The sequence below is a fragment of the Canis lupus genome, chromosome 27 (assembly GCF_011100685.1).
Source record: "Canis lupus familiaris isolate Mischka breed German Shepherd chromosome 27, alternate assembly UU_Cfam_GSD_1.0, whole genome shotgun sequence".
Lineage (NCBI taxonomy): Eukaryota > Metazoa > Chordata > Mammalia > Carnivora > Canidae > Canis > Canis lupus.
The window spans coordinates 12,317,478-12,334,153 of NC_049248.1; the positions used below are offsets into that span (position 1 = coordinate 12,317,478).

At 40.1% G+C, this 16,676-nt stretch overlaps 1 protein-coding gene across 7 annotated transcripts in view; it reads left to right on the forward strand.

Moving 5' to 3' along the window:
- Positions 1 to 16,676, forward strand: part of BORCS5 (BLOC-1 related complex subunit 5) — a 112,166-nt gene that overhangs the window by 89,040 nt on the left and 6,450 nt on the right. For 6 of the 7 annotated variants that reach the window (XM_038576819.1, XM_038576818.1, XM_038576823.1 and 3 more), the window contains one exon: positions 15,451 to 15,546. The exons of the other annotated variant lie outside the window; for it this stretch is intronic. In XM_038576819.1, the coding sequence (XP_038432747.1) occupies positions 15,451 to 15,546 (96 nt within the window). The remainder of the gene's footprint in view (positions 1 to 15,450; positions 15,547 to 16,676) is intronic. 7 annotated transcript variants of the gene reach the window in all.

Below are 16,676 nucleotides of genomic sequence, written 5' to 3' on the forward strand. Positions count from 1 at the left end.
GATAAAGGACTCTTTTTAAAAACTTTTTAAAATGTGAATTAGAGAAAAGTCACAAAAATAATCTAAAGAGTTCTGTGTACCCTCACACATTTTCCTCTAAAGTGAGCATTTTACAGAACCTTAGTACGATGATCAAAATTAGGAAATTAACACAGTACCACACTATTAACTAAGCGGAGACCTTATTTGAATTTCATCAGTTTTTCCACCAAGAAAGGCTTTCCCCAAATACAGCTGTAATGCTGCTGTCATACCTGAAATAACAATACCTTAATTTATCAGCATAGCGAAGTGCTTTTAAAAGTAACTGATGTATGGGTCTCACTCTAAACCAGTTAGATAAAAATCTTTGAAGAGTGGTGAATAGGAAGGGAGGAAGCTAGGCTTTGGTATTTATGAAAGTGCTCTAGATGACATGTAACCAGGACTGAGAGCCATTTAACAGATTTAAATTTAACAGAGTTAAAATTGTTTGAGGAACTTTGGGATTCACTTTGAGCGATCAGTAGTTACCCGGGATTATTACAGATCAGAGAACAGTACTCATAGTACGTGGTACCTTGGTAGTTTTCCTAAGGTGAAGGAGATGAGCACTGTTTTAAGGTTTTCATTGGTGACTTGGCATCTCTGTTGGTAAATGCTAGCAAACGCTTCAAACATACACATCCATCTGTGCTCACTTCCAACCTCAAGGTTGAAGTTAGTCACTTCCAAATGAATAAAGCAGAGGATGTAGTTTTGATATAACACCAACTCTCTAATATTATTCCAGATGTTTCCTGGAAATTTGGTTGCAAGTGTGAGGAAGTAACATAATGCTGTATGTGTTGAAAAGTAAGGAACTTAATAACCTTGGAGAATATGTATTAGTGGAAGTGTAGAACCTGGATCAACCAGAGACTCATAAAGTTACAGACCTGCAGTCACTTTAAGTTTGGATCAAAGGGAAACATGGCTAGAACTGTTCTGATTCAGATAAAAGAAAATCAAGGAGCTAGCTAAGCTTTCCTGTTCCTAAATTTGGATGATGCTCTTGAGTGAAAAGTCTGTCTTACAAATTGGTGTGTCTGAGAGAGGAGTAGAAGATAGAGGTAGCCTTCCTTCCCAGAGAGCCTTGTAATGCACACTGACCACTAGTTTCTTTATTGGTTCCTGGGTGACCCCTCAGCCAACAAGCATTGCTGAGCCACTGTTGCAGACCTACTCAGTGTGAGGTTTCTTAGAGGTTACAGAAAAAGGTGACAAAGTGCCTGCTTGCTGAGAGCTTAGTCTAAGTGCAGGAACAAAGATATGCAGGACACTAGTAGGAAAGATAGGGCACTATTGATGGAGACTGCTAAATCATGGTCCCTAACTGAGGTGCTATACGAGTTAAAGATCAGGAGCAGGTGAGGTTCAAGCTAACTTATAAAGGGAAATCAAAGTTTAGGAAATGAACGGAAAATAGGAGGAGGGAGCATTGCTTGCTACAGGAACAGCTTGGCAGTCTTAGAAGAAAATTAACTTTGAGGCTTCAGGGGACAGTGAAGAAAGTAAACTTGTTAAAAAAAACTCTAACTCTGCATTAAGAGCCATGGAACATTGGGGAGTTCAGAGTACCATAGAGACCTGGTCCAGCGCCCTCATTATTTAGATGCAGAAATTGAAGCCTAGTAGAGAGGGTGAGCAAGTTATCCAGGGTCACAGAGTGAGGTAGTGGCCAAAATTATGGAATGAAAAGTGGTTGAAGATCATAGGAAGGTTTGGTGTTTTATTTTGCAGATAGTATACTTGAACATGTTCACAGGTTGATGGAGAAGAGACAAAAGAGATCAAAGATGAAGGATAGAAGAGGTCTTAGAGCAGGGTTCCTGAGGCAGCAAGAGAGGGTGGGATTTAGAGCCCTGGAGCATTTGTTTTGAGAGAATGGTGAGAATTTGGACAATTTTATTAAAAGAGGATAATTGGCATGGATCAGCCACACCCAAGGAGCCCATGTATTCCCTCTGAAGAAGAGGGGAGGTCATTGGTTGAGAGTGACCGCTGGGTAGGAGTACAGTTGTGAGCACTGGGAATCATGGAGGGCTCAGCAAAGGGACAATAATGTGTACCTTATATTGTGGGCACTTCTTTTTTTTTTTTTTTTTTTTTTTTTTATGTGGGCACTTCTGCATAGTGGTTCTGCGTGCAGACTCCAGAGCCTCATTGCCTGGGTTCAAATACTGGCACTGCCTCTAACTAGCTGTGTGACCTTGAACAAGTAACTCAGTTCTTCTGAGCTGCAGTTTCTTCTGTTAAATGAAGTAAGAATAGTATCCACCTCAGAAAGTTTTGGAGAGGGTTGAATGAGTTACTTGCCATGAAGCATTTAGGACCGTGTCTGCCATATGGTAAACATTATAGTGTTGGCTCTTTTCATTGTTTTTAATATAAATAATGACTAAGGAGAAAAGCCTAACCCTAATGCCATGAATTGGCCTATATGTAATTTCTTGATACCAGCAGCAGCCTGAATATTGGCTTGTTTTAAGCTCTACTCTCAATAACCCAAGTATGATAAAGAACTAAGTAGTGGCAAGACACAATTTTTTACCCACTCTGGTATCTCTCAAGCCCTGCATTTCTTTCATGCCACGGATATGTGATATGTGTGATTTTTTGTAGTTAATTGTTTATTCTGCTTTGTGAATAATAAACCAGTGCCTGGGAACGTGGATCATGAGAAATGTGAAACTGAATGGCAGTGAATGATTAGTCCTTGGCTTCTAGGCTGCGGATGTATCGCTCTTGTCATTTCAGTGTTTTTTCTGTGATATCTCATTATTTCTAGGTTCAAGTTGGCAGGCAGACACTTTCAGTTTTAGGTCATATCCAGCCATGGAAATATGGATTAACTGAAAATCGAAAGGAACATTCATCTTCCTAATGAGGGTGCCTTCCCCAGGGACAGGGTTTTTGGGAGGGGAGGGCAGGTGGCAAATACACAGTCCCAGGAAGTCATAGTTGAGACATTTGGAGCAGCTCTTGTCACTGACCTAGATCATGTTTCTGCCTCACTATAGTTGCTGTCAGTGAGTAAGTGTATTCCTAGATTGGAATACTTTCTTTCTTTTTTTTTTTTTTTTCTTAAAAGATTTTTTTATTCATGAGAGACACAGAGAGAGAGAGAGAGAGAGAGGCAGAGACACAGGCAGAGGGAGAAGCAGACTCAATGCAGGGAGCCCGATGTAGGACTCGATCCCGGATCCCAGGATCACGACCTGAGCCAAAGGCAGACGCTCACCCACTGCGCCGCCCAGGTATCCCTGGAATACCCTCTTAAGTAAGATAAAACCACTAGATTTATTTTGTTCTAGTTATTGTGTGCTGGATCTAAGTCCTTGAGATTAAATTCGTACTATGATTCTGCTGGTCTGTGTTTTTCATTGTTGGATGTGTTGATAGCATGCTGTTTTAGCACAAACCAATATAAAGCATTCAGTGGAGATTCAGATGAATAGGTAAGAAAGTTTTAGTTCTGTGAAAGCCGTGGGATTACAAAGAGACGGTAAAGTTTTTCTGATTCAACCCTTTCATGACACAAATAAAGAAAACAAGGTCCCTGAGTTTCTTTGGGATTTACCCCAAATTTTTATTCTAGTTAAAATGATTAAGATATGGGGGTGCCTGGGTGGCTCAGTGAGTTAAATGTCTGCCTTTGCCGCAGGTCATGATCCCAGGGTCCTGGGATTGAGCCTTGTATTGCTTCTCCTTCTCCCGCTGCCACTTCCCCTGCTTGTGCTCTCTTGCTCTCTCTCAAATAAATAAATAAAATCTTTTTTTAAAAAATGAAATTATTAAAATATGATAGAAGATCGCCAGCCCTCTTTCCGACTTTACCATACTACTTATGTTCTACTTCTTTAGAATCTTTCATTTTTATTTTAGTTATTCCTTTTTCATGCAATAGACACTCAGCTGGTGTTTGAGGGAATGAGCTACCAGGCATGGGCTGGCACACAGAGCTGGGCAGGGATTTCTTTCGTTGACAGTACTAGAATGTTTAAGACCTAATTGGAGCCATTTTCCAAGTGTTTGACCTGACTTCCTGGACCATGCTTCCTCCCAGGGGGCTGTGGAAGATACTGGTCAAGGTTAAATGGATTGCTTACAGTGTTGCACAGAGAATCAGTGTCTGAAGTGGCATTAGCATTTATTGTGAGCTCCTTCAATTAAAAACTTGGTTCATGTGGACCATTGGCCAGGTGAGGCTGTTATTCTGTACAACCTTGAACTGAATCTCCTTTAAATTTCAGTCTTGTTAGATTCCTATTGCTGCTTTTTAAACCTACCCTCACACTGTTTTCTGTTTTTTTGACGTCAAATTATAAAATGGATTGGCAGTGTTTACTTAAAATTACAAATTTTGACAAGATCATTGTGATGTTAGGCTTCTGTTTGCTAACATACCAAGGGTATTTAAAAGAAATTTTTTTGTTTCCTTTCTGTTTTGCAAGTTTCTCTGTTGTAAATTTCAAGTTGAGACCTTAAAATATATTTATAGTTCTCCCCCATTCTTGTCCTTTGGGCAACCTTTCTTTTTGGTAAGAAATACAAATGGTCCCTTGGGTGGCAGGAAATGCAGATGGGGGATTGGGCTTATTCTGGTTTGTCTGGCTGTAAGGTATACCGTACAGTACTTCCTTGGGCCTGGCCCCACATTTCCTTTGCACCAGCACTGTCCTGCCAAAAGGCGAAATCCTGGAAGAGGGCCCAATCTAGTTTATTACTTGCCTTTGGAAATGTGGGCTTGTATTTTTTGGCGAGGCAGGAGCAAAACCCAGTTATTTGACTGCTCGAAGATTTAACTCCATTCTAATTCTGGATACTGACATATGAGCATGTGTGAACAGCAGCCCTATTTCCCCCATAGTTTGCTTGCCCTAGAAATGCCCCTAGACACCTGGAGCTGCCAGATTTTCTAGTACTAGCCACATGTGCCAGGTACTAGAGCCCCTGTCCCTTTCCCTCCCGTAGGTCATTTCTAGTCTGCCAGAGTGGGCAATGGTAGAGGCCCCTTGTGCTACCCCTGGAATGCCAGAGTAATTGCAGTCTATAAGCTAGAGAGTAAGCATCATTAAGGACATGTGGGGTGTAGAACTGGAAATAGAGCTGGGAAAAGCTATTGCCTGTCCTGTATCTCTTTTAGTGAAGAAAAACCAGGAATTTTATCAAATTTGAATGTTGCTCCAGTGCTTGGAACAATGCCTGGCACATAGTAGACATGTAATAAATGTTTGCTAGATAAAAGACTTAATATATTCTTCAATTATTTCAGTATCATGGTGCCTGAGAAACTTCTTTATTCTATTAAGGAAAATAAAGGTTTGAGAGTTGTTTTAGGTAGGGTAAGCTAGACTGCAGCTATAAATAGATGAAGAAATGTGTAATGGCTCAAATGCAACAGAAGCTTATTTCTTGCTCATGTTCAGGGTGGATGTTTCTGGATGTTAGTAGGTGAGTCTCCCCGCCTTGAGTTCAGGGATTTAGTCTCCTCCCATCTTGTGGCTCTGCCATACCCAACCAAAGACCACTTCTTGATGGCACCCACTTGGTAAAAGAGGAAAGGGAATGGAATAGCACAGATGGGAGATTCTGTGGACCAAACCCATAAGTGTCACCCATCATTGGCTGGAACTCAATCTCCTGGCTGCAGTTAACTCCAAAGGAGGCTGGGAAATATAGTCTATATGCATACCCAAGGCTGTATTACATCTTGAGCTACACTTTGAACACATGTGTCCTCTTTCAGCTGTTATTCCTAGATGGATCTGTAGCCCAAATTTGAGATGCAGAAGGGCAAATTTTCATGATAAATTTCACTTGATCTAAGTCCTGTCAATGAATACCAAGTGATACTATGAAAACGCTTAAGGTTTTCACATTAAGTGAAAAAAGCAGAATACAGCATTATGCAGTCAATATGACTTCAACTATGTTAAATATATTTAAAGAAAAAGATTCAAGGGAAACATGACAATTAGTTGTGGTTGCCCTTTAATGATGAGATGATTGGTGGTATTTGTTTTTAGCCTGCTTCATTCTATTTTCAACGTCTGACATATGTCTATCTCGAACATACATACTTTTTTCCCAACGTGGACTACCTCTGTTCTTTTTTTTCCCCTTCAAAATATATGAGTCTTATTAGGGTTCTGTCTCCCTGGCTGCAGAATTCTGACTCACTGAGATAAGAACATGCCTTTCAGGGATGCCTGAGTGGCTCAGCGGTTGAGCGCCTGCCTTCAGCCCGGGGCATGATCCTGGAGTCCCAGGATCAAGTTCCACATCCGGCTCCCTGCATGGAGCCTGCTTCTCTCTCTCTGCCTCGTGTCTTGCCTCTCTCTCTCTGTCTCTCATGAATAAATAAATAAAATCTTAAAAAAAAAAAAAACCTGCCTTTCAGAAGTTTGTATGTGCCTTTACATGTCTACTTCATTTATGAACTCATTTAGCTCTGTGCCAGGCTCTGTTTTAGGTGTTGAGGATGTATCACTGAACAAAATAGAATTATTTCCTCATGTCTGGGGAAACAGACAATAAAGGTAAAAAAGTAAAACCTATAGCATGTAAGATAAGTACCAAGAATGAAAATATAAAGCAAGAAAAGGGATTTGAAATGTTAGTGGGATTGAAATTGTAGATTGTGTAGGCCAGGAAAACCTTTCAAGAAAAGAACTTTTAGGGGATCCCTGGGTGGCGCAGTGGTTTGGCGCCTGCCTTTGGCCCAGGGCGCGATCCTGGAGACCCGGAATCGAATCCCACGTCGGGCTCCCGGTGCATGGAGCCTGCTTCTCCCTCTGCCTGTGTCTCTGCCTCTCTCTCTCTCTCTCTCTCTCTGTGACTATCATAAATAAATAAATAAATAAATAAATAAATAAATAAATAAATAAATAAATAAATAAATAAATATTAAAAAAAGAACTTTTAAAATAAAGATCTGGCTAGTACTGAGTGAACTAGGAGACTGTTCCTCAAAATTCTGTCTATACCTAAAATTTATCAAGTTTTTTGACCAATGACAGATACACTGCCTAAGATTCTTGTCCTTATTAACAGTCTGCTCATTGTCATACTTATCTGGATGTTCTGAACTGGAGACTTACTTACTATCTCTGTTGTTAGTTGGGAGGACACTTGGAGATCCACATTTTTAAAATATTGCTAAGTCGTTCAGGTCTCAAGGATTCCCAAAAGATTTTCTAGGATGTGTTCCTAGAGCTTGAGGCAGCAGTTAACTTTTTTCTGCCCGTGTTGACAAACTATATTTTAAAGATTTATTTATTTTTGAGAGAGGGAGCACGAGCGCAAGCAGGGTTAGGGGCAGAGGGAGAGAGAGAGAGGCAGACTCCCTTCTGAGCACAGAACCAACATATGAGGCTCAGTCTTCCTCCTGACCCTGAGATCATGACCTGAGCTGAAATCAAGAATTGGATGCTTAACCGACTGAGCCACCCAGGCACCCCAACAGACTATATTTTAATATTGTAAGCCTTTAGATACCATCCTGGCATTACCCCACAGTTCATTCTGCACATGAGTGGAGAGCTTTCTACTTGTCTACAGTCATTTCAAACCATTACTAGGAACTGCTTACACAGAAAGTTAAGGGGGACAGCCCCCCTGCAGCCCAGAGCAAGTGGGATAATGAATGTGAAGGTACTCTGCAGGACTACAGGGAGCTGTGTAAATGAAAGGATTATTTTAGGGAGTAAAAGACAATTATCTCAGATGCAGCAGGACCAGGAGGAAGTGATGTGGCTGTGTATGAGTATTAGTAGCACAGAGCGTAGTTTTAAGAATGGCCTCACCCCACCCCTGAGGCCCCTCAGCCATGCTCTCTTCATCCTTGCTGAGACCCAGAGTCTCTCTGAGCACTCCCTCATCTGCCTTTCCATCGTGTAGTAGTCCCAGTCGTATCCTCCCACATCCACCATGTTCACGTTGCTCTCTGGTCTCCACTGCCACTCTGTGTGTCCTCCCATCTTCCCTCCTGGGGGATCCAGCAATCCTGTCAGTCTATGCCAACAGCCTGTGCAGGAAGCATTCCTGGTTTCCTGGGGAGAAGAGATCCCTGCCTCACTTCTCCCCCATGCTCAGGAGGTGTTTGCTGGGTGAATGTGTGTATTGGTCTGAGTTGTCACCCCAGCCTTCTGCATGGGTAACGCTGGGGGCCTCCTATGGGTCCCACGAGGTCATCCAGCATAGTGCTTGGGAGCGTGCACACTGGCATCAGCTGAGATACACCAAATTATTATATCTTAGTATTCTTGCATTCTTTCTTCACATGCAGAGTAGAGAATTTTGATGGTAAAATATTTACCTCCATACCACCTCTAAGATCTGTTTTCTACTCTGAATCAGAAGAGGGATTGTGTTGTCAGTTGGGGTACATAAATGGAAGTATAGGGCACATGACCCAGTTTGACATTGTTTTAGTCACTGTAGCTCAGCTTTTAAATATTCAATGTGTCATTTAGGTCCATACAAGACTTACTTTTATTTCCCTTTAGTCCTGGAAGAGGAGTCCAGTTTAGTGACGTGGCTCCCAGATTTTCTTCACCATCCACCTGCTCCATCTACCAGCACAGCTTCTCCAGATTCTCTCTCAACATAGTAGTAATAGTAATAATAATAAAGCTGTCACTTTTTACATGTTGACCGTGTGCCAGGTGTGGAATAGGTATTTTACATGCACTGTCATCTACATTGGACAGAAAAAGAAACTGACACTCAAAGACCTGAAAGTTAAACCATTCAGGGTTACCCAGTTGTGAAATGATAGAGCTGGGACTCCCAGATCTAAGACCCATGTTTTTTCTGCTGTTCTTTCTTTCTCTTCCATTCTTTATCCCAATGCTTTTACTTCCCACCTCCTCTTGTTTGTGTGCAGTGCTCACATGCTTTCCCTGACACAGCGTTCCTTTACAATATTCCCTTCATAATTTCATGCTATACTTTGTATTTCAAAAGCAATCCTGACAGGATGCAGCCACACTTAAAAAAAAAATCACCCTGAAGATCCCACATTTACACATTTAAAATGCCAACTCTGCCTTCATTGACGCTAACTTTCCACACTCTCCGCTGATCACTTTTTTGAGAAGAGAGCCTTTTACCAGTATCTTGCGGGACTGGTAATAGAGTGGACAGGGAGAGGAGCAGGTGGGGAAGCCAAAGAGGAGACCTATGCTTGAGGGGTTTGAGGCTCCCCCCACTCTCCCTCTAGGACTGACTGCAGCAGCTCTATCTAGAGAGGAAGCAGAACAGAGACTTCTCAAGGCAGATCGTGTCTGCTCTGAGCTACTATCTTGTTTAATGTACAGGGAAGACTCTCCCAAGGGGAGGGAGAACTGGGATTTCTGCCCCAAACTTTTCTTTTTACCCTGATCATTTTCTTTCTTTGCTCCCTTTCAGAGACTCACTAGCCCTTTTCTGAGGGATATGGAGGGAGGAAGTCATGGCCCAACTTTCATTTATTTAGCATTGGGAACTGCTTAAAGGTCTTGAGAGTTTTCTCCTATCTTCCCTCCCAGACCTAATACAGAGGGTAGGAAGGCGGTCAGGGAAGTTGGGCAAGTCATAAAATGAGTATTGGAACAAAGTGATGCAATTCAAATTCCTGAGATCCTGGTATGTCTTAATTCTCTTGGAGACCCAAATAAAATGTGCTGCTTTTAGGAGACGTTTAGATACATTGTTTGAAAAAAGGAAACAGGGTCACTTCAAAATGTCCATTATGTGGTAATCAATGCCATTCAGCCTGTGTTGTAATTAATGAAAACATTGGTGACAGTCTGCCCATTGTTTGTTCCTTTCGCAACAGGAAATGGCAGACTAATAAGGACCCGGGGAAGGTTTACGTAATTCCAGAAGGAAGTAGAAAATGTGCACAATTTTGACTGATAACCTCCTAATTGCAGACATAAGCCCACCTGAGCAGGTTCCTATTCCTAATGGAGTAGAGATGTTTGATTTGACTTTGACATCCATTAACAACAGATTTTTTTTTTTTTTTTTTTTTTTGGACAGAAATGGTGACTTGAAAAACTTTAGGTAATAGTTTTTACACAGTTTAACTCACTTGACAAGGTAGAACTAACTGTGGAAAAAGAAATGTCACTGGCCAACTTTCGTTCCTGAGATGGTTGGCAGTGACCGGGAGATGTGGAACCTGGCCCTGGCCCTGGCCATACCAGCCAAGTGGGCTCGCGCAAAGCTGCTTGAGCTCTCTGGAGTAGTCTTTGTCTGTAACGGACCCTTTCAGCTAGCTCCAGCATTCTGTGTTAAAGCCCCTTGGTGATGTCAAGGATTATGAAATGCTTGTACAAGGGACATGTCACTGTCCAAAGTGTGCAAACAGACTTTGCCAGTGAAAATGTCATTTCAGTTTATCTGCTGACAAATTTATTCCCTCTGGTCTCCTCTCAGTTTTTGTTTTGTAGATATCCAGGCTATATCTGGCAATTTGTTATTTTGGTTATTAAAAAAAAATAAATCTTGGTAGTTAAAGTAGAAACAAAAGTGTGTTCTTTCACACCACTTGAAAGCTATCCACGATTACTATTTCAGTTCATCCATTAAGGATTTCAAAAAAAATATTGAAGACATTGTTCAGCATGGTATGTATTTAACTGAAATGAATTGATATTCAAATTAATTAGCTCTGTGGAAAAGATAGGGGAAGATTAGGTGGAGAAGCATGGGTTTGAATTCTGGCTTCACTGCTAGTACTGGCTCTGTGACCCTAGGCACATTTTGTGATCTCTGTGTCTCCAGTTCCACATCTCTAGTAAGAGAGTAACATTTTCCCTATAGGACTTTTATGAGGAACAAAGATGTGTGTGTGGTACATAGAACAATGCCTAACATTTAATAGATACTCAAGGGATAATAGTTGGAATAGTAGTTTATTTTTTCAAATAAAACGTTATTTTATTACATTAATTAAAACAACTGGGAATAACTGAATATTTGGCCTACCTAATCATCCTAATATGCACATATATTACAGAAAGTCCCACTAGCATGGATTTCAGGTTTTGGTTTTGATAGATCATGTAGATTGAGATTTGCCAGAGAGGAACTTCCATTCTTGTTTGATTTACAGACCAAAGGTATGATATGAGATAAATGGCAAATGTGTACTTTTATAAGCTGTTGCAAACTGTTGTCTTTGGAAACAGGATTACTTCAAAGTGTCCAATTTGTGGTAATTGGTGTCATTTAGCCCATGGTATAATTAATGAAAACATCTTTCCATTGTGTGTCCATTATGCAAGAGAGAGGCATCCTAGAGAAGATTGCCTCAGGGAGGTCTCAAATCCTCTGTGGGAATGATGATCTGGAGGAGGGTGAGAAACTCAAGAAAATACGGAGTAGACCCAGAAAAGTTTTTGTCGCAGCCTAGCACACACTAACTTTCATAATCTGTGAATCCCCAGTGGAGATCAAGCAGTAAAGATGCGGTAGGGATATAGAAGATAGAGGCTTGGTCAGAACATGCCAAACTGGTGGCAAGGGGCACTCAACTCTCTGAAGTGGAGACTACTAAACATGTGAGGCAAAGACAAATTCAGATGATAACTGATGTGTGAAAGCTAGAGCAACTAACCCTAAGAACCAGGTTCTGAGAGTAGATGAAAGATCTTAAGAAGAAGGTGCCTCTGCTGTTGAAGGAATGCAAGCTGGTGCAGCCACTCTGAAAAACAGTATGGAGGTTCCTCAAGAAGTTAAAAATAGAATTATGCTATGATATAGCAATTGCACTACTAGGTTATTTACCAAAGAATATAAAAATTCTAATTCAGAGGGATCCATGCATCCCTATGTTTATTGGAGCATTATCAATAATAGGCATTAAATTATGGAAAGAACCCAAGTGTCCATCACCTGATGAATGGGTAAAGAATATGTGGTGTGTGTATGTATATATAATGGAATATTACTGAGCCATAAAAAAGAAATCTTGCCACTTGTGACAACATTTAGATGGAGCTAGAGTATTAAGCTAAGTGAAATAAGTCAGAGAAAGACTAATACCATATGATTTCATTCACATGTGGAATTAAAAAAAAAAAAAAAAAAACAAAATAAATGAGTTGGGGGTGGGGAGAGAAAGGCAAACCAAGAAACAGACTCTTAACTCTAGAGAACAAACTGATGGTTACCAGAGGGGGCATGGGAGGAGGATGAACTAATCGGATGATGGGAGTTAAGGAGTGCACTTGTCCAGATGAGCACCAGGTGTTGTATGTAAGTGCTGATCACTATATTGTACACCTGAAACTAATACAACACTGTATGTTAACTTATTTAAATAAAAACTTGAATTTAAATTTTATTTAAATGTTTAAAAAGAAGAAGGTGCCTCCAGTCAGGAGCAAGATTAAGAATGCGACCATTAAGGGGTCAGTTTAAGAACAAGCAAGGAAGGTTCTGGGAGTTTGCTGAGAACTTGATTTAAAGGTACCTCTCACCCTTTTATAGTGATATCGTTCAGTGGTTTTTAGTATACTCACAAAGTTGTTCATCTAACACCCTGTAATTTCAGAATATTCCCATCACCCTAAAAAGAAACCCCATATAAGTTAGCAGTCACCCCCAAACCTCTATTTCCTGGCAACTGCTAATCTACTTTCTGTCTTTCTGGATTGCATGTTCTAGGCATTTCATTTACATGGAATCATATAACATGTGGCCTTTTGTGTGTAGCTTCTTTCACTTAGCATGATGTTTTCAAGGCTCATTGCATTTGTAGCTCAGATCAGTATTGTGTGCCCTTTTTATGGCTCAATAATATTCCATTGTAGGGATATACATTTTGTTTATCCATGCATCCATTAATGGACATTTGGGGTGTTTGTGCTTTTTATCTATCATGAGTAATATTGCCATGAACATTTGTGTGCAAGTTTTTGCATGAACCTATGTTTTTGTTCTCTTGGGCATATACCTAGGAGTAAAATTGCTGAATTAAATGGCACTTCCAGGGGATCCCCAGGTGGCTCAGTGGTTTGGAGCCTGCCTTCGGCCCAGGATGTGATCCTGGAGTCCCGGGATCAAATCCCACATCAGGCTCCCTGCATGGAGCCTGCTTCTCCCTCTGCCTGTGTCTCTGCCTCTCTCTATGTGTGTCTCTCATGAATAAATAAATAAAATCTTAAAAAAGAGAAAAAAATAAATGGTACTTCTAAATTTAACTTTTTGGGAAACTGCCAAACTGTTTTTGAAGCACTATACTATTTTCTGTGACCACTAGCAGTGCACGAGGATTTTCGTTTCTCCACGTCCTCACTACTGTCTGCCATTTTATTTTAGCCATCCTAGTAAGTGTAAATAGTATCTCCTTATGGTTTTGATTTCCAGTTCCCTGATGACTAATGATGGGGAACATCTTTTCATGTACTTATTGTCCATTTGTATATCTTCTTTGGAGAAACGAATTTGCAACAGCAGATTTTGCCCTAGGGACAGTACTAATTTATACAGCTATGAGAATGCTCTCCAATGAGAGGAATTGGTAGTTCTGACTTTTAGAATATGGAAGAGGGTGAAGCTTTATGTAAAACACTGAAGCATTTCCGAAGACGGATGTCTGTCCAAAGGAAGAACAAAGCTGGGGCTGGATTTGGAATGTGGGAAGAGACCAAGACGGCCCTTAGCCCTGTGTGGCCTCTGCTTCCCACCCCCATGTTCTGTAATTGACCTCCTTGGGAAACAGAAACTTAAATGTAGAATAAGTTCTAAAAGAAAGCGAACTATTTATTGAGACCAAATAAAAATTGACATTGAGACTTACGTTAACTGAGAGACATTATCACATTAAAAGCTAAACAGTACTTTTAAAGGGTGGGAAAGATGCGTGACTTTTTTTTTAAATATAGTTTTAATTGAGTTCTTAAGCAGTCTCTTTTAACATTTTTTAAAAAACTTAAGTCACTAAGAGATAGGAAAAGCAAGAGTCTATTGATCATATAAACTTGAGTTTTGTTAACTGTGGTACACAATTTCCCCATTCATTTTTCTTTTGACCTGTGAATAAGTAAACTACTTTTGACCATCTTGTACATATCTACAATTAAGATTTTAGAATTTAGAAGATGTACCGTATCTTTGTGAAGCTCTTACTGTATTATACATCAAACTTAAAACTATAGGCCTTTGTAGTATGTGCCACTACTTTGAAAAGATTATCATTACTTTGAAAAGGAAATTACATCAAGCATTTAGATATCTTACATAGGATGACCCACCTTGTGCCAACCCAGCATCAAAGCTTATTTTATCAGAAAAAATTTTTTTAAAGATTTCATTTTTAAGCATTCTCTATACCCATTGTGAGGCTTGAACCTACAACCCAAGATCAAGAGTTGCACAGTCTACCAACTGAGCCAGCCAAGAGCACCCCTATCTTATGTAACAAAATTTTTTTGAAGGAATGGACTCCTGTTGGAGAAGATACTATTTATTAAAGCTCTTCTGCTTGCTTTCAAAATATTTTTTGAAAAAATATATATGCATGCATATATACCTATATATTTTTATCATTTTATTTTATCACAGACATTGGTAGGAGTTCCTCATTCTCATGGCTGAACATATAAATCAAAAACACATGGAAAGACTTGTAGGTGAATAATGATTTTAGTTATTATGTGGTGTGAAATGTTTGTGTCAGGAAACTACGAGATGAGTAATGTGGCTCCGTTGTAAGATTTTTCAGTAGCAGAAGTTTAAAACAAAAAACATGTCAGCAAAAAACACAATGGTAAATTGTCATCTGAGTGATTGTGTAAGCCTTGGAGATAGTTAATGTAATAGAGATGAGACATAACAATAAGCTCTCCCGCCTTTACAACAAAGATACATTGTGTCAATTTGAATGCCTCAAAATGTCATTTTTTCCCCTGCACTTTACTGAATTTCTTACCTTGTTTTTCCATTCGTCATGTCAAAGGAGTTTTAAGACCTAGTTTCTATTTCAGTTCACATATATGTTATAATTTATGGCGCTCTGTTTTTCTAGGGGCTATTATAGGCCTTCTGTACATGTTATCTCGTTACTCCTCACATCAGCCTTCTGAAATTGGTACTGTCATTATGCCTAATTTAAGGGTGAAGAAGCTGAGGCTCGAAAGAGGGTAAGTGACTGGTTCAAATTCACAAAGGTAGGGGTGGCTGACTGGCTTAGTTAGTAGAGCCTGTGACCCTTGCTCCTCGGGGTCATGAATTCAGGCCCCACATTGAGCATGGAGGTTACTTTAAAAAAAAAAAAAAAAAAGGGAAGGTAATCAGTCCTATGCAGAACCAAAATTTTAACCCAGTTCTGACACCACTGCCTTCCTCTGCAAGGTATATATAGCTGATTGTAAATCTAGAACGATTACCCAGCCTCATGTTAATTTTTTGTTTGTTGTATTGCTTCCATAGAAGCCTGCTCCTCTCAGAGTGACTCTCACTTTGAGCTTAGGAATGCCTTCAGATGTCTACACATCATTTGGAGGGTCTGAACAGTTCACACCTGAGGTAAAAGCTCTGGCTAAACCTTTGGGAAGTGAACTATTGAGAATTTAAGCTGATGGGTCTCAAAGTAATGGAGTCCTTTTCTGCCATTCCAGCTCATTCAAGATGGGAGTTTCCATGAAATAAGTCTCCCCGAGGTTCAGTGTGCAACATCATAATAGCCACTTCTCATTTGGCAGCAGTAACTATCTAAAGACAAGGGATGAAGATTTAGGTTAATATGGTTATGAGCTAGAAGCCTCCAGAGTGATTTGAGAACTGTAGAATTATTTTCCTACCACACTATGTCAGAGCTTCAGGAAGGGAGTTCTATTGAGACAACTGTTTACTTAACACCTAGCTACTCTTTTTTTTCTTTCCTTTTTTTTTTCCTTAAGATTTTAAGTAATCTCTGGACTCAGTGTGGGACTTGAACTCATAACCCTGAGATTAAGAGTCACATGCTTGACCAACTGAGTCAGCTAGGTGCCTTTTTTTTCTCCTGATCTGTAGTCCAGTTTACTTAATAGTGCCCATAGGTGCAATCTTCAGAAAAGTTTTACTCGTACGCTCTTTGAATTCTTTGTCCCAAGAGGGTCAGATTCCATTTCCAGATGATCTCCTGGAGGGTTCTTCACCAGCTCCCTCTCCCCCTACCTTTCTTTTTAATAAACTCAGTTGATGTTCAACTGATCAGTTGGAGGCTTACTTTCCTGGACTTAATTCTCCTTTTAAAGATCTTAAAAGCTGATTTCTTTTACTTAGAAATTCAGTTAGTGCTTTAGTGAGACAAAAGCCCCTGAGCAATACTCTTCAAAGGATCCCAAATTTGGATTTTTTTTTCAAAGATTTATTTATTTTTTGTTTGAGAGAGGGAGAGTATGTACATGAGCAGGGGGAGGGGCAGAGGGAGAAAGACTCCCTGCTGAATGTAGAGCCCAATGCTGGGCTCAACACTGGGCTCGATCTCATGACCCTGAGATCATTACCTGAGCCAAAATCACTAGTCGGACACTCAAATGACTGAGCCATCCAAGTGTCCCTGGAGTTTTTCCTCAATACTGGGTTGTAAGAGTTCTTTACATATTCTAGATATGTCTATTATCAGATATATATATTATAAATATTTTCTTATAGTCTCTGGCTTGTGTTTT